This window comes from Chamaea fasciata, unplaced genomic scaffold (assembly GCF_029207755.1).
Source record: "Chamaea fasciata isolate MVZ Bird 193981 ecotype frontalis unplaced genomic scaffold, bChaFas1.0.hap1 SCAF_9, whole genome shotgun sequence".
NCBI classification, from domain to species: Eukaryota; Metazoa; Chordata; class Aves; order Passeriformes; family Sylviidae; genus Chamaea; species Chamaea fasciata.
This window is the reverse complement of record NW_027094094.1, coordinates 15,679,887-15,703,616: the sequence shown is the minus strand read 5'-3', so window position 1 is coordinate 15,703,616 and position 23,730 is coordinate 15,679,887. Positions and strand designations below refer to the sequence as shown.

The following is a 23,730-nucleotide window of genomic DNA, read 5'->3' as shown; positions in this document are numbered from 1 at the left end:
ACTTAGTCAGAAAACTCAGCTGATGCTTCTCAAAGAATTAACTCGCTTAGAAGCAGCATCTTGTCTGCCCTAAGGGCCATCCTCCTTCGCCAGTCACAATAGTCCCTTGTTGCTTTCTAAAGAAGTTTCTTGGCACTAAAAAGCCTCTGTGAGAGTCGGCCAGGTGTAAATCCCTGTTCCCTGGGTACTCACTGTGGCACCTGGAGGGGTTGAATATCCACGCAGGCGCCCACCCAGGATGCCCGCTCCTGGGAGCAATTCTCATACCCCGGATTCCACGCTCCTTCCCCAGGTCGACGTAATTTCAGAGAAAGGCCGATGAATAACCACTGTTGACTCAGGTGGGTCAGCGTCTGCCCCGGCTGGGGTCGATGCCCGGCCCCGCTCCTCCGCCAGCCCGCACCCCTCCTCCAGCCCCCCAAGGTCAGGGCGACTCGGGGGTAAACACCCACGCTTCCAGCCTGGGCTTGCCAGCCAGGTTTTCCTCTTTCTCCTGCCACAGAGCCCGTTCCGTGTGGGCACGGGCACAGGCAAAACCAAAACGCAGGGTGGGAGGCTGAAACGCAGCAAAAAACTATAGCAGAGAGCCCACACGAGACTCCTGCGCAGAAAGCTGTGGGGTGACTGGCACAGTACTGAGGGAAAAGCTGCTTACAACACACCTGGCAGAGGAGAGGTTTGGGTTTTCTCCTGCCAGTAACTGGACAGCCAGAGCGGCAAGTGTTGCAGAGTTTAGATTTATTTCACAGATATGTCCATCAAAAATTAAATACCAGATTTTGCCTTTTTTAACACTGAACAAGTATGTACAAAATATGAACAATGTGAGGTATAAAAACCACAAGACTTTTAAAGAAAACTAGTATGTACAGAAGCAGATACGTGTACGATAGGCATTATCTTCCTACGGCTGTGTGCCTCACTTACACCCTCGCAGCTGATACCAGTTTCTGTCCTGCAGCAGGGCCCTATTGCTCCCTGCATTTTCTTCTCAAATATGAAATCCATAAAAAACAGTCCTAGAGTTTTTAAAGGAGATTTTTTTTTTTCTGCAAATGGAACCATCCAAACTGTGAGGCAAAATTCTCAAGAATCTGAGAAGGCACATTTCATCTTGCACAAGAAGGAAAAGGAATCTGTCCAACAACTCTACCTGACAAATTGAGGGACATCTCAGTAGAGAGCACCATGGCGCATAAAAGGGTGTGAGCATAAGGCACTTCTCGGGATGGTCAAATCCCTCCCTATTTCACAGAACATGTTTCTCTGCTTACAAAGGGCGTTTAAATTAATCTATTTAAAGTACGTTTGTTTACACACATAAAGGGCTTATTCCTGCAATCCATACTCATTTCCACACTAGTTAGAGTTTTGCCTGATCCCTGACAGCAGCTGATTCAGACCCTCTCCACCACCATGAGTAAAGACAGAGAGCAGGATTATAATCCGGTTAGAACATTGATTATTGTACAAACATATCTTACAAATAATTAAATACAAACCACGGTCCTTTAACCAAATCAGATACCAAAACTGAACTGTTTGCAGAAAATACATCTTTCTTTCTTTCTCTGCTCATTATAAAATTGGTCTATTTGGTGGCGCTTTTTTCTTTCAGCGTAACGGTGAAAGTTTTCTCCTGTAGCACTGTATTCTTTCAAACCAGTCCCTGGTAAAGTGCAAGCCGAGTTAGGGTCCGCTCTCTGCACGGGACTGTTAGTGGGCAGCAGTGAAATAGCCTTTATCGCCTTCAATGTCCACTTCTTGATCAGAGTCATCAGAGACCTCTGACTCCAGCTCCTCCTGTGAGGCTGGTGAGGGGGTGTACTGTGAGCCATCCAGAGAGACCTCCTTACCCTTCTGCTCGGGGCTCTGGCAGCTCTCCGGCCTTTGGTCACTGTGACTGTCAGCACCTTCTACTTCTTCTTTTTTGGTGGCCTGGGGGTTCTCCTGCAATGAGACAATCCTGCTTGGTACAGAAGTACAGGCCACAGAGACGGGAGGCTCAGGAATTCCAGCTGTGCTGTGTGGGAAAACCACCTCGGGTTTCTTGCAGAAAAAGGCAGGTGTCCTGCCACCTCCCTGGGCCTCCTGCCCATAAACCTGCCCGGGTGGGACAGGGCCGGGTGAGGGCTCTGATCCCACTCCCTCACAGCCACAGGGGCTGCTGCCGTGAATAAGGCTCCTTGGCGATGGTTATCGCAGCCACTTCAAAAGAGTCAGGAGCTGCTGGAGCCCAGGAACCTCTGAACTTTTGTCTTTAGCAAAGCAAATGTTTATTATGAGTCTACAAACACCGACACACGGCTTCCTCCTGCCCTGATCTTTCTTTAATTACACCCGGCAGCAAGTGGAGGGAGGTTGAATCTATCAGTGGCTCAAAAGCAAATGGAAAAAAATTACTAATTAAGCAAAAACTTAACATTAAAACACTCACCACTAAAACCAGACTAAAACCCTATTTGTGAAGGCAAAAGTACCCCTGTGCTGGCACCTCTCTGGAGAGCCCAGTCCCCTAAGGGGGCATGAAATGCTACTCTACAGAAAAAGCAGGCAGAGACACGTACCCATGATATAACCTTGCGAGCCTGGAGAAATGGATGTGACTGAATGAAAAGGAGGAAATGACCTAAAATGGCCGAGATCCCAAGCGAGCTCTCCGGACACTGTGGCATGGGTTGGGCCCTAGCCAGCCTCTTGCCAGAATAATAGGACTTTATTAAAAAATCAACTGAAGATTCAATTAAACTCAGGTGAAGGTCACAGAGCAGATTCATCTAGAGCCTGGTACTGCGATTAGTTTTCTTTTCTTTGTACTTTTATATTAAAGGCTAATTTGCCAGTAAAACATGTGCATCCATGTCACAGTTACTGAAGCCAGACTCAGGCCAAAATGTTGGAATTTTTCAAAAATATTTGAGCCAAGGGACCTGAGTTTTGCTGAGCCAGGCACAGTCCCTACATGCCATAAAAACCCCTAAATAATTATCTTGAGCACGACTTCTAAAGGAAGGGAAACTGCTTTAACATCTTAGCCTCATATGCTGTAACTGCTCGTGAAAGGAAAGTAAAAGCTACTCAGTTTTCCATGTGGCTCCTCAAAACAAACAAGGTGTTTGTACCTGCCTTCTCCCGATGTTAGCAAAATCCACTGACTTGTGTTTATTAAGAAAGGGCGTTTTAAACACCAGTTAACATGCTCCAAAAAAACTGCCTAAGTAATTTACTGGCAATTACTTATCTTCTCCACGTTAATTGGCTAAACAACATATGGGTTTACAAAACAATTAGTGTGGAGTTTTAATAGGTGGTGTGTGAAAGACAGGCATAATTGATATAGGAACTGCATTAGGAGCTTTTAACGTTAGTGCTGCCTGAACGAGCCCTCATGGATTCCAGCATGACTATTTGTCTTTTTAATCAAGGTGAAGAGGTTAAACAGCCTTTCAGATGACTTCTGCATACAACCTGGAATAGGCGAGCACGGCGTAAGATAAGACAATTAAAATACTTATTTCTATAGAAACAGAAACATCTACCTACCTGCTTTAGACGCCTCCATTTGGCTCTGCGATTCTGAAACCAGGTTTTGACCTGAGCAACGACAACGAGAAAAGGTGCGGGGTAGTCTTAGAGCCAGTAAGTGCCTGGAGCCCTACCCAAACCACAAGCAAAAAGCAAGAACCTGCCAAGCACCCCTTCCCTGCTGACCTCGAGCCGGCCAGATTCCTGGGAGCGATGCACCGACAGCAGCTGCAAGGCAGGGCCTGGAGCGGCCGGGAAGGGGGTGCGGTTCCCCGGGGCGGGGGCACAGGCTCACCTGCCTCTCGCTGAGCTGCAGCATCTTGGCCAGGCGCTTCCTCTCCGGTGGGGAGAGGTATTTCTGTGTCTCAAACTTCTTCTCCAACTCGATGGTCTGGTCGTTGGAGAAGCGGACCTGCCCCCCTTTCCTCTTGTGCAGCGGCCGCTGGATGAAGGGGCTCCACAGCAGCGGCTTCCCTACAAAGAGAGGCACAGCGCCGAGGGTCACTGGCCGGCCGCGGACACGCGTGACCGGGGAGCTCCGGCCCTGCCCGGGCCCAGGGCTCGCTAATTTCCTTCGCCTGATTTTATTTCTCCCAGTTTCTACTCAGATCTTTCCCCTCTCTGATTTTTTCCCCTCCGCCAAACAGAGACCAGAGAGACCAGTTAAAGTCACTCTGCGGGCTTTGGCAACATTTCCGTCAATGTGTTTCCTGTTGGTCTATCTCGCAAAGAAAGACACACACACACACACACACACACACACACACACAAAAAAAAAAAAAAAAAAAAAAAAAGACCTTTGCTTCCTTCTGCTCTCTCACCGCGATGCCCTAAAGAAACTGTCTCCCTTTCGCTGAGCCAGTGCCCGGGGGACATCGCGGGGCTGGGCAGGGGTGATGCGCCAACAGGAGGGCACTGGGCTTCTAGGAGGAGCTCCCATGTCCCCCAGCCTCGGCCGGGGGTTCGCCCTGCAAAGGCCGCGGCGTGCCCGCCAGGCTCAGCCCCGGGCCGGGGCCGGGCGAGGGGCGAGGCGGGGCAGGCAGCGACACGCCGGGGAACCAGCCCCGCTGCGGAGCCGCGATCGCGTCCCGGGGCAGGAGGCTCCGGCCAGTGCTACTGAGTCACGCTGTTTGTCTTTCTGCCTGCACCCTTTGCAATTTGCTGCATTGTTTTTCGAGATTTTGCTTGCGTCAGGCTTTAGTAATTCTGGTGCAAAACAGACTCAAAAAAATAGGAAGCAACTGGTTATTTTAGCTGTCATAAAGTCACATCCCACACAGAGGAAATGAACAATATCAGAAAAACGGATCCCGGCTATCAGAAGTCGAGTGTTTCCTGAATTTGTCTGTATTGAGGATGTCGATAAAGTAATCAGCAATGTGCACGACTGCCGGGGAAGAGCCTGCTTCAGGCGGCCAGGAAAACACTTAACAGCTTCTGAAACCAGATTTACTCCTATCGAGAGCTCAAGGTTTCCTGTATGAACGGAAAGGGTCAGCCTCTTTCACTGCACAAATGTGGTGAGTCAGGTCCAGTTTTGCAATCACTAAGAACAAGTGCTGCGGCCCGGGCACGGGGCTCAGCCCCCGCACAGGGGGTCGCCTCCCCCGGCCAGGGGCGCGAAGCAGCCGCCGCGGCCCGAGCCGACCCGCGGAGGAACCTCGGGGGCCCCAGCGAGCGGAGCCGGCCTCCCGACTGTTTTTCAAGTCATAGGCAGGAAAGACCGAGATCTGCCATGCGATCTCCAAGCACAATTAAAACTCCCCACCAAAACCACACGCGACATTACTAAGGACACTCTCACAGTCACTTGGTTTGAAGGAAAACAAATCTGAGTCACCGCGGCCGCGCACTGTGGTCTCGCTGACAGACCCGGAGCGAGGCGCGTCTTTAATTTACTGTAAATCAGACGGGGGCCGAAGGGAGCCGGGGGAACACAGAGAAGAGGCGCGGCGGGCGGGAAAGGGGACCGCTTTCGGGCACTTCCCAATTACCCCTGCCCCGACGGCGCGATGGGGACGGGACGAAGAGCTGCGGGCCAGCCGGGGAGGGCGGAGCGGGGGGGACATGGCTTACCCAGGGGGTCCTGCCGGATCAGGGCGTGCGCGTAGTCGCCGACGGCGCGGGGGAAGGAGTAGAGGGGCCCGGCGTAGGCGCCGGTGCCATAGGTGGCGGCGAGGTGGTGGGAGAAGGCCGGGTGGACGGGGGTCGGCTCGTAGATGGGGGTCCGGTACGGGGACACCAGGCTGGTGAAGGAGGAGTTGGGCGACGGCAGCGTCGGCGGCGGCGGGGCGGGCAGGGAGTGGGGGGCCGGGGCGGCGGCGGGGCCGCGGCCCAGGATGTCCTCGATGTAGAAGGGCGTGGGGTGCGCGGGCTGGAGCAGCGGCGTGGGCGCGTACAGCGGGACGCCGACGCCCAGGGCCGCCGGCGCCGCGCCCGGCGGCTGGTACTGCATGGCGCGGCCGCCGCCCGCGCACCCCCGCGCCCCCGGCCGCCCCTGCGGAAAGCCGGCCCCGACCGCGGCGGCTGGGTGCTGGCACCGCCGCCGCGGGTTTCTCTGGGCTCGGGTTACCCTTCGATAGGTTTCTATTGGCGCGGGGCGGAGCCCGCGTGGTCTCTGTCCCCTTCCTGCCACGGCGCCGTCTGGCCAATGAGCCCGGCCAGGGAAGGGGGAAACCACCCCCCGCCGGCAAACGCTCCCCCCGCCTCCCCGAGCGAGCTCCCCGCGGCGCCAATCAACCACCGCCGCAGCGCGGGGGAACGCGGGGCCGCGATCTGCCGCCCGCCGGGCCCCGACGGCACAGGGGCCCGGCGCCTCCCGCGGCGGTTCCCGCTCCTCTGCCCGCGCACGGCGCAGCGTCACCCGGTTCTCGGGCTTCCCCGGGGGCTGCCCGCTGACCCCTGCAGTGTGCCCTGGCGCGGACCGAGGGAGGAGGCAAGAAGCGCACGGGCACCCCCCGCCCGGCCCGGGGACCTCTCTTTTGGAAAAGTCCGCGCCTGACTGCGTGGACCGCGAACGAATGGAGGAGTGCGTGGGCGGCGGGGCCGTACAGGCGCCTGCCCCGTGCCCAGGACAGGGCCGGGAGCACGGCGTGGCGGAGCAGGAAGTCGCGCCGCGCTGCTCGCGTCCCGCCCGGCACCGACGCCGGCCCCGGGCGGCAGACTGGGGGCGATGGGGCGGCCGGGGGCCGCGCGGGGCTGGGGACCCAGTGCCCGACAGCCCTGGCAGGGAAAGCGGCGTGACGGCCCGAGCAGCGCCACCTGGGCTCCATCGATTAAAATTTTAACATCCCGCCGGGTGATTCTCCCTGCCCCGCAGCCCCCAGCGAGGGGCACTCGCTCCGTCCGCTCCGCGGGGCCGCCCCTCGCCAGCACCGCTGTCGGCCGGACTTGGGCGAGGGGTGGTGGGAGATACGAGGAAGGGGCAGCGACCCCCGCTCTGCCCAGGCCCCTCGAGCACCCGGGGCCTCGCCCCGACGGCAGCGGCTGGCGCAGCCTCTCCCTCTCCGTGCGAGCGAAGGCGGCAGGTGCACCCTGCGTGTCCGCGGACCCCGCCGTGCCCCGTCTCCCTCACACGCCCCGTGCTGACAGCGAGCACGGAAAGCTGTTAAGGAATAGCAGGTGCTGGTATAAGTCTGCTTTTTCTTTTTTTTCTTCCTTTTTTTTTTTTAATGAAAAAAAAAAAGGTCTTCAGTTCAAACCCACGAAGATCTTAATAACTAAGAGGCTCAGAGCAAGACGAAAGGGTGTTGGTGAAATGAAAAACAAAACAAAAAGATTGTAATAATACAGAGAGGTTGGGTTTTCTTTTTCTATACATCGTTAACAAATGCCAAAACTCACCTTTAAAGCATGGTCTTGTGTCTTGTAAATATCAGGTACACGTAAAGCGAGCTGACAGTTTTGATTATTTTTTCTCTGTGTTCAGTCTCCCAGGCATTGCTCTTTCCAAGGGGTTTAGTTAATGTTTTCATCTGGAAGTGTTGGATTTGCAGCTTGATTTACTTAATAAATGTACAGTAAACCGATGACCCGTTGCCCTCTGGAATAACGACGTGCATGATATGAGGCAGCAGAATGGAGGGCCCCCACAATATTTTACAAGCTGTGGATTCAAAATCTTGAGAAGAAGTTTATGCGAAAAGAAAAAAAAAATGTTTTGCTGTATTATTGGAAAACAAATAAATAGAGGAAGAGATTATTCCTTTCTGACTTTTATACAAGCAATAGGCCTTGTTAAAAGGAAGTTTTAATGACACACTTATTACATTCCACTACCACTGCATAATCCCTAACAAGGAAAATGAAGCACTTAATTCTGCAGTTGCACAGAACCACCCCTTTCAAATTCAATTGTTAGACCTCAGCCTTCCTCCTTCCACGGGTTGGAGACTATTAAATCCGCATTCATGAAATGTCACATTTATTGAACTACATAATTTTTTAATATCACTAGTGCAGGTTTTATAGTTGATTTTATTGTTTTTATGGCCATTCGGGGCTCTAAAACCCGGATTTTTTCAATGTTGTCCTTATAATTTTTTTCACACAGTCAGAACTAATAAAATAGAACAGTTGTGACTTTTTAATGCAAGAGGTCTCGGAGTTTCAATATTTTCACTCTGCTGGATACTAAAACCAATAAAAATACATGAGATTTTAATTATTTTCTGGATTAAATAAAACCTTTTCCTTTGCGCTTGGAACATACATTTTGTTTGTAGTTTCTGTCGTGAGGGAGATAATGCAACTTCGGATAAAATGCATTGTTACCAATATTGTTCCATTGAAGACACTTTTGACCGGATTTTACAGTCTAACGGGCATTTAAAGTAAGGTGCTGTAGATCAGGGCAACCAAGACAGTGCTTGAGTATTTCTATTATTTCTTCTCCAGTTTCACTCTGGAAAGCTCTCCAATTTATCTGGAAAACCCTGAACGGGGTGGGGAGAGTGGGGGAGGAATAGAGAGAGAAGCCTTGGGAGAGAGAGAAAATATATGCCTTGCCCGATTTAAAAAAAAAAAAAAAAAAAAAAAAAAAAGGAAAAAAAAAAGGAAAAAAAAAAAAAGCTTTCATATTAATTTTCTTGGTATGCACTTGAAACACCACCAAGTTTTTCTGCTAATCTGGGGATTTCTGGAGGGCGGCGGGGCGGGATGCGTGCATCCCCGCACTGGCACGGTCTCAGCCCGAAGGGATCGGCTGGAGAACTCATTATTTTGTGTAATAACTTCGGGGCCCTGTCTTCCCCTTCACTTTCCGTGAAATCACTCGCCTTCGAGGACTTCTGAGCTCAAGGAAAAAAAAATAATAATAAAAGTCAAGGCCCCCACTTGCTGCAGGCGGCCCCGCTGCCAGCCCCGACGGCGGTGCCGGGCGGGACCCGCGCTCCGCCGCTGCCGCCCGGGCGCGCTCCTGGCGGGGCGGACAGAAAGGGCGGCTCTGGCCGGAGGGAGCCGGTGCCACTGTGCTGCTTCGTGTGTCCCCTCGGGGCGGGGGCTGGCGGGGAGTCTTCGGACGGGCTCCCCGGGGGAAGCAGCGAGATCACGGGCCGCCCCAGGAGTGATGTTGTCACGCTGGCCTCGCGGGACGCGGCACCCGGGGCTGTGCTGCCCGCCCGGCCCAGCCTCGCTCATCGGCTGCTTCGAGCCAGTTTCCCTCCCCTTCCAGCCCTTGTCCTGCGTGGAGCCCCGGGCAGCTTTCCCCAAGGTCGGCGCTCCGCAGGTGCCTCGAGTGGCCACGGGGGAAGTCTTTGCCGGAGGAAGCGGCACCCACGGGCTCCGGTAGGGCTCTGGAGCCTCCCGCCGGCCGCCGCCGCCGCCTCCGTCCCGGTGCTGCGGGGAGTCGGCAGCCCCGAGGTCCGGGCCCCGTCCCGCTCGGGGCCCGGCTGCGGGTGGTCGAATCTCCCTCTGCCCCAGCCCCGGGGCGGGGCCCAGCACCGCTTTAATTTAGCGTTTATGTGTCGCCGTGCTCGTCGTGAGCGGCTTTTACGGGGCGGCGGTAACGCGAAACACCTGGACGGCGGCACCGCGGGCGCGCACGGCGGGGGCGGCCGCAGGCGGCTGCGGCGGAGGGCGCTGAGCTGTGCTGGCCTGTCCTCAGGCCGGTGCCTTAAAATAAAATAAGAATAACAACAAAAAAATCAAACCCATAATCCCCCCGTAGTGTCAAAAAATCAGGAAATGAAAGCTTCCAAAACTAGCGACGCACGCCAGGCGGCATTTCCACCGCACCCGTGATTATCTGTTATAAACGGCCCGATGAACAGAATATTCCTGATCCCTGGGGTGGTTATATCGGGCAATACATAAACCGGTCAGCAATTTATAGGTGAGTGTGTCTGGAATCACAGAACTCTTTCCTTTGCCTCACGGATTGTTGTCACTAACATGTACCTAGCCGGTTTCTGCTCTCCAGTCTGGGATTTTCACCCACAGTCGCATCCTCTGTGACACTACAGGCTTCGGCAGAGTTACGCCAGAGATGGATCATTCCTAGCTGCAATAACTGCGTTTGGCTGTACAGAATCAGTGAGCAAATCAGCAAAACTCCATCTTTTTTAACAGCTGGAGCAGGCTACCAGCAGCATCATTCCCTCCTGCTACAGGGCGCTTTCCAAGAGGATCCAGCCCACAGCCATTCCACCTCTTACCATTACTGAAAATATTTCAAGACTCTTCCAAGAGAGGTGAGGCCACAGCCTTGAATGCCTTCCAAGGAGGAAATAGGAGGGAGTTCACCTCTCTGATTTTCCTAGCATCATGGAAGCCAGACTGCTCCAGACAGAGGCACTGCACGTTGCAGGGTGATGTCAGTAGGTGCTGCCTTCTTCCAGATAACTCATCTGTTAGATATTCACTTCTTACAACTTCCTCCTCCTCACCATCATGATTTGATTTAATAAATGAGTGACAACTGTAATAAACTTAAAGGCAAATCAGTCTTAAAGGAATTCATATGGATATAGCAGAACAAGACAAATCTTGGTCTAAAAAGGAGTGGACAACATATAAACTATTATTCTAGGCAGAGCTAGCAGGAACTTATTGGTTTTTGTTCAGCATCACTATGATTTTGCCAAATTTAAATCATCCAAGTGAAAAAAATTCTGTTCTGAGGGCATCTCCATCATGCTGAGTATATTTAAGGTTTCAGCAAAGTAGGTTCAGCTGTTTCTGAGCATTGGGTTAGAGGGAAGCCGATTTTTCCCTTGACATTTAGACATCCTTGCTTTGCCCTGAAAACCTGCAGAGCCCCATCACAGGGAGAACTTCAAGAGATAAAAGCCACTGGCAAAAAGTTGGCCAGGGCTTGTCTCTTCAGTTCCACATTTGCTCTTTTACTTGGAGTTGTGGTAAATAATCAGGCAAAATAAAGATCCCAAATCTCTGCAGAGAGACTCAGACACTTCAGGAACATTTAAGCAATTCATTAATGTTAAATTAATATTTGTGGGTATGAGAGATATGCTGCCACCAGCAAGGGCGCTTTTCACCTATGCTGTCACCAGCCCTGATGGAAAAAAAAAAGAAAAGCAAGCTACAGAAAAGCTTTAATGGTGCTTTTGAGTCTTGTCAAGGATTTCCAAGGCAGCACATGCCAGACCCTCAGGGGAACACGTTGTTAAGGTGCTTCCATTTCCTTTAGCCCCCAGTATCATTAATATCTCTTCTGGGATACCTTGACTTGGAAAGTGGAATATGCAACATTTATGGCTCTGTGGTAAAAGGAAGGAACACATGGCCCCACATTATAAACATAGTTTAATACCACTTCTTTCTGGACTGGGCTGTCTTAGTGATTATCGTGATACAGTGTCTCTAAACCAGTTTAATTCAGCTGAAACATGACATAATTCACCAGAGTTTTCTTCTGAATTGCAAAGAGGCATCCTATTAAACTACATAGATTGTAATGTTTTGTGAAATGCACTTTTCTAACCCTTCCTTGGCCTGAAAAATTTCTTATCTGACCATTATGAGAATGTAGTGAACAATGCTATGAAAAACAAAGCAATATATTTTTCCTTATAGGCTCGTATTTCCCATATATCTGCCACCACAAACATGAGCTGTTCTGGATCCTGCCTATTAGTGCGACTGAAAGCTGCTTGTTTAATTATATTTATTTGGGGTGATGGCAACAGTAACATGTTAAAACTTCTCTGTATTTTTTTTTTTTTGTGTTGGCTACACACATAAAGATTACGCCCAAAACCATATATAATTCCCAGGGGCTAGATTGCCTCTCACATCTTGCACAATCATTTACGTAAGTGCAAACTGAATCTCAACTGCTGCTAACACAGACTGCTGGCTACTGTACACCCACTCTGTGTTGATATAAATGACTATAACAAGACACCAGACAATGGAGAATCTGCCTAAACTACAGTGATACGGTGATGACAAAACTTTTTTTTTTTTTTTAACAGAGCAATCAGAACACAAATATTATATGTTTCAAAGAGGACTTGTGCAGCAAGATTTTTCACGGTAATAGTTCCAATGAGTCCAAAGTACACACAGCTAAATTTGATGTCAGTAGGAATTAGGTATGAATAGGGAGTGTTACTTAGTTGCTTTTGTTAATGTTTTCCAGAGCTTACACATTCAGTCTACATTTTTTAGCAAACTTTATCATTTTGGCATCATAAAATCAATCCCTAGATAGGTTTGTTCTATATGGAGCAGACACACATACGCAGTTGCTGTTAGCAGTCAAATACAGAAGCTTACAATAACCATCTAGCTAACTATTAATGGTTGTTTAACAGTGGGGCTAGAAGGATGGATCTGAAATCTGTCTTTATCTGAAAAATGGATTGCTAGACTCTCAGGTGCAGAAACTCTTCAACAGGCTTCATTTTCACAGGTAGAAGCCAAAATACTTGAGTAGAATTGGCTCTAGAAGGCTAGAAGAATTGCCTTAGAGAAAATTCAGAACTCCTGCAGTGGATTTGGAATCCATTGAAGCTGATGATTTTCATAGGCAAATAATTTATTTTTCATAACAGACTGAGAGAATATGCCTCGATGGTTGCATAGAGAAATATCTCATAAAATACAATATTAACAATAGCAAAAAGGAAAAAAAAGAATAATTTTTCCCTAAGGCAGATGTCTCCCCTTCTTGCTCCTGCCCCCGAGCTGAGGTGTCGCTGCAATGGAAACTGCTTAGCCCAGAATCAACTGACAGAACAGAACAGCATCAGTCACAGACAGTACCCAGCCTCAAGTCTCTGAGCCCAGAGACCTCATCATTTCAATTACACTGCTAGTTCATGCCAGAAGTGTCAGGAGAGTTACACAACACAACTTCCATTTATTATACTACTTCTCATAAAAACAAAGAAAAGTTGCGCTTGACACGGACATAAATATGCCAATATAAAATCTGTATATATCTAATATCTGTATTCAAAACATTACAGTACTTTCCAAATACTTTTAGGATTGGACTTGACTAACATTTTGGAACAGCTGCTCTTTCTTAATCCTTCCTTGGTTTGTCCATCTCGTAAATTTACCTCATCCCAGTACTGGGGTTGGAAGTGTAGGTGTGGACATAGAAGTCTGAGTGTTTAGTACAATCTAAAGCCTGGCCCAGATGTCCCATTGAAGTCAAACCATGACACCAGAGACAAGCCTGATAGAGATGCTAATTGAAATCTTGATCTCTAACCATACTCTGTTTATTTTAAAATGTGTAATTTAAAACCTTACAGCAAAACTAATATGAAAAGATGTAAATAGGTGTCTGAATAGTATCCTCAGCAGACAGACAGGTGACACACAACTGCTGAGCAGGGGCAGGTGGACTTCAACCCAGAGCTTAGTGCTACATCCTCAAAGATGGACAGCTCCTACCTGTGGAGCTCAGCTGCTGCATTGTCATTCAGAGGCAGATCTACAGTCCTCACTTCTGCACCTCACGCTGCTGGAGCAGACACATGCAGGAAATGCCTGGAGAAGGATCCAGCACTACACTGGGGATCCCCTTCCCCAGCACTATCAGTGAATCCCCACCATTCCAGAGCATGTCTGCTTCCAAGGACTCGAAGGCAGCCACAGACAGTTCAGGTTGTGGGGGTCATTCCTACAAAGAGCAACGAGAAATGTTGTGCATGTGGGTCACATGCCAATCCACACAGTTCTTCGCACATCAAGGTACAGCCAAATATATAATCTGTACAAAAATGTGCTTTTAAATGTCTGTTCAGACTCAGAACATTTGGAGAGGAGATGCAGAAAGCAGACTGCTTATCAGGACAGACTTCAGAGATCCTGTAGATAGTGGGAGAGACCCACTAATTACAACATCATAATCAACCAAAATTATTACTTGTATAGTATCACCAACACGTACTAGAAATTAACTGGAGAAATATCTTCATTTTCTACACTGCTCTCTGTGTAGCTGTATGTTTTGATTTTGTGTATTCTTTGAGAAATTTATAAATTTTCAGTCATTTTCTTGAGAAGGTACTGCAAATTGAAGTTTTAGGATGAATTAACATGATAGAACCAATTAAAACTGAAGGTAGAGGTAGCTCACATGTGTCCTTTGAAGAACATCTGCCAGTCTGGGAGGAACAGTGTGAACCCTTTCTGACTTTTGCCATTACATTACCTTCTAAGAGATTTGTTCTTGAAGAAAAGAGAGAGATCTTTAGTCTCAGATGTACTGGCCATAAATAAAAACAGATTTAATTGGACTGTGTTTACAGAATTAAGTCAGAGTACTCTACTTTTGAAGACAAATAAGCAATTTAATATTAAAATGTGTCTAAACTAAACCCTCTGTATAATTTAATTTCTGTGGCTTGCCAAGCTGTTTTTCTATTGGTATTGTCTCTTTCACATTACATTACATTTCCCCTCAGGACTGAATCCAATAGATTCGGTCCTGAGGGGAAATGTAATGTAACGATATTGCTCTTGTGTAGCCTTCATAGCACCCATCTGACACCTGTAAAATATTAAACTGTAAGAATGTGAGTTAAAGTCAGTTAGCCAGGATAAGCGTGTTCTACAGATAAATGGGTTTGTTTGGGAGAGTGCACCACAGCCTCTGTCTGCATCACTGAAGGGTAAATTCCTAAAGAGTCAGGATGCTGTAGATAACCATTAAATCACAGAAAGCAGCAGAAGAAATTTATGTCACCTGCTGTGCACACTCCTCCAACCCTGCTGCAGTTGAAACTGTTGCAATACAATGTACTTTCAGATTTGCCTGCTGAGTTTTCTAGAGTTTTCTTCTTATTTAGTTCCTATACGGGCTTTGAATATTTAAGTCTCACTGTTTGGAGATTTCATGATGTGAATAGTTTCTTTGAGACTATCGATACAGCCCAAACAGGATCAGTCTTTTCATGTCTGCCTATACCCTAACTTAGACCTAGGGGTGTGCTTTCTCCAGAGAACACCTGGACCAAAGTCCTGCCAGCATTGCCAGAGACGGTAATGTGAAGGGCACATGGACTTCTGTTGCTTTTGGGACATGCCAGCAACACTTGAGCCCCTCTTCACAGTGTGGGCAATGGCACTGCTGAGTTTGTGGCCACAGTTCTCTCTGCTGGGCAAGAGCATCACAACCTGTGTGCTCCTGGCAAATATTACATGCTGAGACCAGAACAGCCAGGTCAAACCCACACACGGGGCAAGGCCAGGGATGATAAAGCCTTGTTATTACATTTTCTTTCTGTTATGCCTGTCACTACTTATGTTACTCTCTTGTCCCACACTAACCTACTTCCTCTCATTCCTGCAGGTTTATACTTAAAACATTACTTGACAGTTATTATGTCATCTTACTCCCTAAGCGTTGGTTAGCAAACAATGCTGTCAGCTCTTTGTACTTTTTCTCATCAGGCAGTCCTTCCAAGCATATAGCTACAGTTGGCTCTTCTTCTCTGAACTTCCTCCAGCTTGGCTTCCCGGTAACGAGGTGCAGAGAACTGCACTCACCTTTTCCAGATATTATCGCACGTCAGTTCCAAGAAGAGAGACTCACTTGCTCTTTCCCTGTGGTGTGTCTCCATGAGACACATCTCCAGAGAGCCCCAAATTATATTGACATTTTTAACTGTCACATCAACGAGAAAATTCAAATGCAAATTCAGATAACTGCTCAGCACAGCGGTTACCGTACCTTTTCTGCCCTAAGAGAAAAAGAAGACCTTGGACCTCATCTTTTCAACAAACATTACTATTTCTGTAGAGACCTCAGATTGTTTTCTAACTTTTCACACTAATCACGTGAATTGGCTTATTTATGACAGGGAGAGGAACGATAGGAAGTATTAACTAACCCTGTACTGGTGGTCAGAGCAAAGCAAAAACAAAGCTGGTTTCCAGTTCTCTGCGCTGAGACTGATTTTCCATTGTCGTTCCACATTATCTTCCCATTTAAGTCTGCTCATGCAATTCTGTTGTGCATCCTGTAATTCTCTTTTAGTAGGTTTAAAACAAACAAAGGGAAGTACTTTTTCACACAGCGCATAATTAAATTATGAAACTTGTTACCATGGGAAGCGCTGGATGCCAAAAATCTAAATGGGTTCAGAAAAAGAGAAATTAATGGAGGATAGGTACATTGATGAGTATTAAACATAGTAGCTTGCTCACAATGTTTGGCTCAGGAAGCCCTTTCAGAGCTGTTTGATGAAAGCAGGAAAGGATTTTTCTGCTGGTGCCTGTTGCTCCCACAGCTCCCCTCAGTAGCCTCTTCTGGTCACTGGCAGGAAGAAAACATTGGAGTTAATGGTCTTAGTAAAGCAGCTTTAGTGCTCCTCTCCTAACGAGACATGCAGATGTCAAGAGATGCCTGTAAGTTTAAAAAATACAATCTTTAAGCCAAAATTTGACTTTTCTTTGAACATTTTTATCAGATCTGATCGAGCTGACTTTGATACATGCTGTTTACAGAAAAGCGTATGACTGTAATGAGGAATTTTAAGGTTTCAGAATGGCTAGATTTTTTGGCCCAGCCAAAAGTTTGATTTTGCAGATATTAGAGGTTGGATCAACTTCACTGGGGACTGATGTCAAGAGCAAACCTGTTATCTGCACTGTGAAAGTTGTATCTGCTCCTGGAGCTCTCTCCTGTCCCTGAACAAATGCTCCCACCGGCCATTGTGGTGCCGCCTCTTCTTGTTGACTTTGCTCTGTAATTGCTGGTTTATCAGTCCCTCCTCAGACTTCTCAGTTTGTCCTGACTGACAAGCAAAATGAACAGTTGTATATGCACACAGAGGAAGGACGGGAAGGCAGGCTGCTGAGGAAGGAGAGGAGGGCAGGCTGGTGAGACAGGGAGTGAGCCCTGGCCCTTTGGCTGCCACTCTTGTCTGGGCAAAGAGCTTCACCCCACAGGCTGCACCTGTTGCACCAGTCCATGAGGGAGGGAAAACTGGTCCATAATTTTGATAGCATCATGAGTTGCTTTAATTTCTTGTTCTGTGTTTGGCTGCAAAACATGTTGTCTGATTTCATCTGCATTGCTTTGTCACAGAGATGTCTGTCTTTCATCTTTTAGAATGACAATATCACATTTTGGTTACAGCCTTGTTTCCAAATGTCTCCTGGATTAGCTCAGGCTATGCGTAACTGCCTTATTTACTGCAGAAAAATTTACTTAGGCATGGTAATGAATAGACTGAAGTGATTTATTTCTGTTGTTGAGAAAAGTGTATGTGTTTATCTACATTATGTTGTCAAAATGCACATAGTTGAAAGCCAGAAAAAAGTCTGTTGGCTGCGGGCCTGCCTCACTTGGAAAGTAATGACAATGCAAGAGAATCAAATTCAGGGGCTTTATTTTCTCTTTGTCACCAGAAGCCCCAAAGTACAGAACATTACCTTTGATTTTGAAGAATATTTCAGATCTTTTCGCTGAAGGAAGGAGGTCAGACCGCACAATCTGACTGAATTATCCACCTGCTACTCTAGCTCCATCCCACAGTACTTTAGCATCTCAAAGTTACGGACTCAAATTTCCTAAACTTTGCTATAGTTCATCATCTTTTATGACTCCTGGAAGTAAGAACTTGTAGACTCTATGGAAAGAAAGCTTACATTTAAGCAAAGCCCTAGGAGCAGCACTGATTCTCTTTTTTTTTTTGTCTAAGTGGTACTGAGATGGAGAGCATGAACTCCCTGGGGGGAAGCAGCAGTGACTACAGCAGCACTGTGTTGCCAAATGAGGGGGAGAGGCCTGTGGCTCAGCAACTCTGGACTGGAAACTGGGGCCTGGACACCTACCTTTGTCACATTGTGCTGCTGTTGGAGTTCACGTCACATGAATTGTTCGTGCTTGTTCACATGCTCCCCAACTTTTAGGCTAAATTCTTCTACGGGTATGATTGCCATTCTGTGTATCTTGATGGGAAGCTCTTGGAATGTCCACAATTTAAGCACTAAATAAAACACAAAGGCAGCCATCTAAATGTTCAGGCCAAAGTCTTTGAAAAAAACTATTCAAGTATTTATTAACCCTGCTTTGCTAACAAGTTAAGATGCCCCATGAAAAACTATGATCAAGATTTATATCTGTCAATCAGTTATTAAAATACCAATCCTGAGTTTTTCCAGTGCCAATTTTTCTGGTATCTGCAGTCTGGGGCACACTGCTCATGCTGCAGAATATTCCCTAGAAGTAATAGGTTAAAATAAACAGCCAACCCAAGCCCAAAGGCAAAGAGCTAGTCCTGGACAACAGGCAAGATAATCAGGGAATCACTAACATGGATAATCAGCAAATCATTCAAATGAATTGATTTGGCTCTGGCTGGCATCCCTGTTTCTGCCTGAAAGCTTCAGTGAAGTCTAAATAAGTGCCAGTTATCTTACTGTCTCTTCCTGTTATCTGACTCTAATGACAGCAGAGGAGAGAGGGGAAATCATGTCTTTGAACAGGATCATGGCCTTTCATTTAAAGTAAATACTGCATCAAAATGGAAACTGCCTGAAGAGTAAGTCTGCCTTGGCTTAGTCCTGAGAAGATTAAGTAATGTATTAAAACCAGACAATATCAGTTTCTTGCACTGGCTTCAGCACCTTCACTGCAAATGTGCACACAGAGAATCAGAAAGTGCTATTTATAATGACCTGAAGGTTAACAGGACAGCGTGAGGTAGCTGTGAAGAGTTAAAATTCAGCCAAGGCATCCGTATTTAATATTTCAATAAATGCCTTTAACATTAAAAAGATCACAATAGGAAAATTTAGGGGCGTGATGCTTATCCCAGATTCAGCAATGCACTTGTAGCATCCAAGTTAAAATCATCGCCTCCTTAGGTTCCCATGCAGCTGATGAGGAGAACGCCCAGGGCACCTAGCAATGAACCATCCCTTGAGGTTCCTGCCTGTGTCCCTGGTGCTGGAGAGATCAGGGTATCGAACATTCGGACTTGGGTCCCTCCATACAAGTGCCTAAATGAACACAGAAAGGCTGAATTCAGGCCATGCCTTGCTTTGGGAGGAGAGCTGGGGACCAAGAGGTGGCTTGACCATGAGAGGACAATGTCCAACAAAGCTTCACCCGGGATGCTGAGCTCCATCAAAATCAACCACAGCTGTTGAAAGGGTGGTGAGGACTGAACTCCATCCTCTGTCACACCAAACTCCATATGGGTTTAAGACTGGGCCCCTCAGCACACCAAACACCAGAGGAGATGCTTGTAGCTCCACGAATACAAGACCAAACTGTGGCATGGGAAGAGGAAGAAGGGCTGTGCTTTGACAGCAGCTTCTGTTGGCAGGCCAGGGAGGCAGCTCTCAAAGCACGGCAGCATGAATTGCCAGCACTCCTCTGTTCTCACCCTTCTCACTTTCACCAGGAGTGGGTACTCCCTTGTCAGGGGCTGTTCACACAGCAGGAATACCACAGAGACGAGGAATTTCTCTTTAATACTTGGATCCTGGCTGTGCAAGATTTGTACTTTCCCTTAGAGCAAGAAGCAAAGGTCCAAATTAACTTCCTTAATAATACTCTTTTTAATTCTTAAAACCCCCCACGTGTCAAATTTTATTGTAGATCCAACATCTTTTTCAACAGAGTCTGAATAATTTCATGACAAATATGAGAAATGAGAGGACAACATAATACATTTGTACTTAAAGCTTTGTTTTATTTTACTTCTATAACTTCAAAAATTATGTTTTGACCCTGTTTTATTGGAAAGAAAATAAACTAAAAGTGAGGCTTCAACCCACACAGTTTTTCAGTAGGCATAAACTCTGGAAAATAAAATGAAGGCTAAAATTGTTCAGGGACTATTAAATGTAATGGAAAAAAAAAGCCACCTATCACTTAAATGAAGTTTTGCTGCTAAGGCAGTTTCATGTTTGCTATTCTCAGGTACTAACATTTATGATAGTAACCTTTATAAAGTAAATTTAATTATCTTTATCTTTTTACAAATAATAAATTTAGTTGTCCTACAATGAAAATCAATTGTCAACATAAGCTATGGTTAACATCTAATAAAACAGCCCTCTGTAAATCCATGATTAATAAGATTGGCTTCTGTATTAACTAACAGACATCATAAAATTTTCTTCCTTGCAATAATTTGTATATTCAAGGTTCATCCTGCTGGACTGAGTTTCCTAAAATAAACTGTTAGAGTGAATGAACAAAATTTTGGCACCTATCATAATTATATTGTAACCATTTAAATATATATCTGTAGCTGAATGGTTTCCAAATTAATGTCATATTTTAATTAAGTCAGAGAAGATGGTGGCTATAGCAAATGGTAAGTGATTCACTTCTTTGTTTCCTTTACCTTCTGAACATAACGACAATGCTGCTTAGGTTTTAGTTTGAGCGTTAGAGGAAGCTAATTGAAATGTGAAAAACCCATTTCCCAAAACAATCTTTACATACGACAGGGATTACTTAAGCTCTTCTGTGTCACCAAAAATACCCCCAAACCAACAACAAAACAAAACAACCCAACCAATCAACAAAAAACCACACCTAAAAAAACCCGAACCACCAAACCTAAAAACCCCCCAACACTCAAATTTACTCCCTTAGAAACACGTTCACAAATTTCTACTTCCAAAGTGGGAGCAGTGGTGCTCAGATTCAGCATGAAGTTATGGCCATAAGACAGAAGATATCTCTGCCCTCCCTGTGATACACACTTTGCCCAAGGACTGGCGTGATTCAGTGGCCACTGCAGGCAGTGCTGAGCTTCAGGTGAATTTGGGTCTAGCTTTTAAGAGCAGAACAATAACTCCACACCTATCCTGAAAGATCCCAAAGTCATTGTACAAAGTAGAGGAAGTAGATATGCTTGAAGTACCTATAAAAAAGCATACAGAACTAGGCATGAAAACTACTTCCCCCCTTCCCAGACAAACCCTTCCAAATACCATGGAATCTTTTGGCCATAGGCTCTGTTAGGTCTCTTTGATGGTTTGTGGGTTTTTTAGGCATCATTGTCACTCAGTGTGTACTTTGGAAAATGGAGATTCTGATCCTTCATCTTCTTTACCGTAAGTCAAGTGATTGTAGCAGAATTAGCAAGACTGGACCTGTGCAGTGAGAAATCAGTCCTTGGAGAAACACCAGTCATTATTATCATTATTATTCCTCCTTCAATGGAGGAAGAGAAGTATCTTGCTGTATTTTTAATCTGTTTTTAAAATGCTAAATAAACATGTATTAGTTCCTGCTAGTCATTATTTTTTGCTTTACAAAACTTCCATGTTAATTAGGGGGAAAAAATATTTTTTAAATTAACCTCTAGCAATGAAAAGGAAATTCTTTTTCGCAAAAAAAAAGTAGCTTTGGTGCTCTGGACATTCCCTGGATAAAATTATATATTATGTATATGTTGACAAGAACTGAGAAGCTCTGAAAAAATCAAGTGTACTTTAATGTGATATTTCTGTTGATTTTATTCCTTTATTTGAACATTTTTAATAAAGGAAATGCACTCACCAGGTTCAAAATTTTGGTCATCGTGCCTCATTTTCTGAAGTACAATGATTAGGTTATAAACAGACCAAGAGTGACAAAAGCATTTCAAGTATAACAAAGGAATTCAAGGGAATATTTATATAGGTTTAATATTCTGGAGAAAAAGAAAGCAATCCAGTTAACTTCCATTATTTTACAAAATTTAAGTTTGTGCCACCTGGAAACCGACTATCATCTCATAAAGCAGGAAAAAGGGAACAATTTTCAGACCTAATATAAGAGAGGCAGCTTGTTTCTAACCTCTTCCCTGATGAGAGACTGCCAGACCAAGTGTTTGCTCCTTTTTATCTGTCTGAAGAGCACTTGTGTAGCTTTCTAACCATGCCCTCCTATTGATAGCCAGACCCTTTTCTAGGGAGCCAAAGAGTATATTAGAAGTATAGAAATATAACACAGAAACATAGAAATGTAAACACTCACTTCACTGCATTCGCTGTGCTTGTAATTTTAACGATTTCAAGACTGAGCACAGCAGCCCTGCTTGGACTGAGCTTGTGCTCACCCTCCAAGGACAGCCTGCTCTCCTAGGTGGTCTGCATCTCACCTGCAGACCCCTGTCACTCAAAGCCTATGAATGCAAAGCACAGCATGATTTATTGTTGTTTTGTAGCCCTGCTTTCATGCCTGAGGTGTTTTGGTTTTCTGAGGTTTTTTACCTAGGGAATTTTCTGTAAGCAGAAGAAATGTTTTTGTAGCTGTAACTTTGTTGCTCATTCCTTTTCCTAGGAGGGACTTCTTTTTGATGTCCCTCTGGTCTAGCCAATGTGATTAAAGTTTGCCTTTGTTTCACCAATCAAATTGGTCTGTGTAGGATAGTGTAAGGGAGAGACACATCCCAAAAATAAAAATATCATTTTCAACCTTCTGAATCTCAGAGTCTGTGTCGTTGTAGTGTAAAACAGGGTCATTGTTTAACTTTATAAAGTAACTGCATGGGTGGGCATGCAGTTTATAGAGCATTGCCCTCTACCATAAAAAGTAGTTTGTGACAGGGAAAGAAAAGAAATAGTTGTCAAATGGTTGTAAACACTTGTTTAAAATGCATAAATTTTAAAATACATAGTTAGCAAATATACTTATTTTCCTGTTTTTAATGCTCTCAAACATTAGAACTTTCTTTTTCCCCCTTACATCTCTTTTTGATGAAAAAGGAATGTTAACTTTATTTTTCCAGTTCTTCCTGGTTTAATTATTTTTCTTTTATCACTCCAAAGAGTTAAGGCTTCCTCATTTCCTCTACCCTTTTAACAGTTAATTGCAATGCTGACTGACACCTAACAGGAAAAAAAAAAGAAAAGCAGTCTAGCAACTCTGCACCTTCTCCTCACTTCTCCCTAGCCCCATGCAATGGTTTGATACCTAAAATAAAGGCAGTCATCAATAGCAGCCAGTCAGCTCAGTCTTCTTTTCTCTCTTCAGATAAACACTGCATCTCCCAACAACTCTGATGCAGCAAGTGCTGCAGCTCCCCGATTTCCAGGAGGAAGCAGGAACTTTCCTTTCCTTGCTTTCCTCCTGGCTGCTCATTTTTCACTTGAAAAGGAAGCTTGTGGTGCTTAATTGTCTGTGCTTGTGACCCTCTTACTGTTGTCTGCATTTCACCCTTTACATGCATTTGAAGTTATTTTTCCTTATTTTGTTTTCCCACATTGTATTCATTGCTGTAAGTTTGTTGTTTAATCAAGAGCCGTCTCAGTTTACCATTAATCTAGAATCCAAACAGTACTCACCAGCTAATTAAGAACATGGCCATACGCTACAGCCCCAGTCACTACAACTCTCCCTCATGCTCAGCTGGCTTGAGTCAGTCTGGGTGTGACCTGGCTAATTATTCTGTGGAAATGGCTTTGTATGCTTTTTGTAAAGGATGCCTTACACAGGATAAAATCAAACCAGCAGGTAAGTTAGTCTGGACAGTGCCATTTCTTCCCTCTGGGTTAGATCTGTGATTATAATGAGTGCACACAAGAAACAACTGTTGTTTTATTTTTCTAACCCTTCTTTTCCCTTTGTCATGCATCATACAGTACACTTAAATTAGTGTTGCTTTCTGCTTTGGGCAATGCCCATGTGGTGGGGAACAGAGAGCAGGCCAGGACAAGAATTTAGTTACAAAGAGACTAGATCTCTTACACAAATGTGGCTCTTCCTATAGCAACCCCCTACTCGAGCTTGAGTATAGAACTTTCCCTATGGAAGCATAAATTCAA

At 46.0% G+C, this 23,730-nt stretch overlaps 1 protein-coding gene across 1 annotated transcript; it reads right to left on the bottom strand.

Moving 5' to 3' along the window:
* Positions 1-721: 721 nt before the first annotated feature.
* Positions 722-6,082, bottom strand: HHEX (hematopoietically expressed homeobox). Its single transcript, XM_066191193.1, has 4 exons — positions 5,602-6,082; positions 3,821-3,999; positions 3,544-3,594; positions 722-1,950 (listed from the first exon to the last, which is right to left on the bottom strand). The coding sequence occupies exons 1-4, from the start codon at positions 5,978-5,980 to the stop codon at positions 1,717-1,719; spliced, it is 843 nt and encodes a 280-aa protein (XP_066047290.1). The 5' UTR covers positions 5,981-6,082; the 3' UTR covers positions 722-1,716.
* Between the last annotated feature and the right edge of the window lie 17,648 nt (positions 6,083-23,730).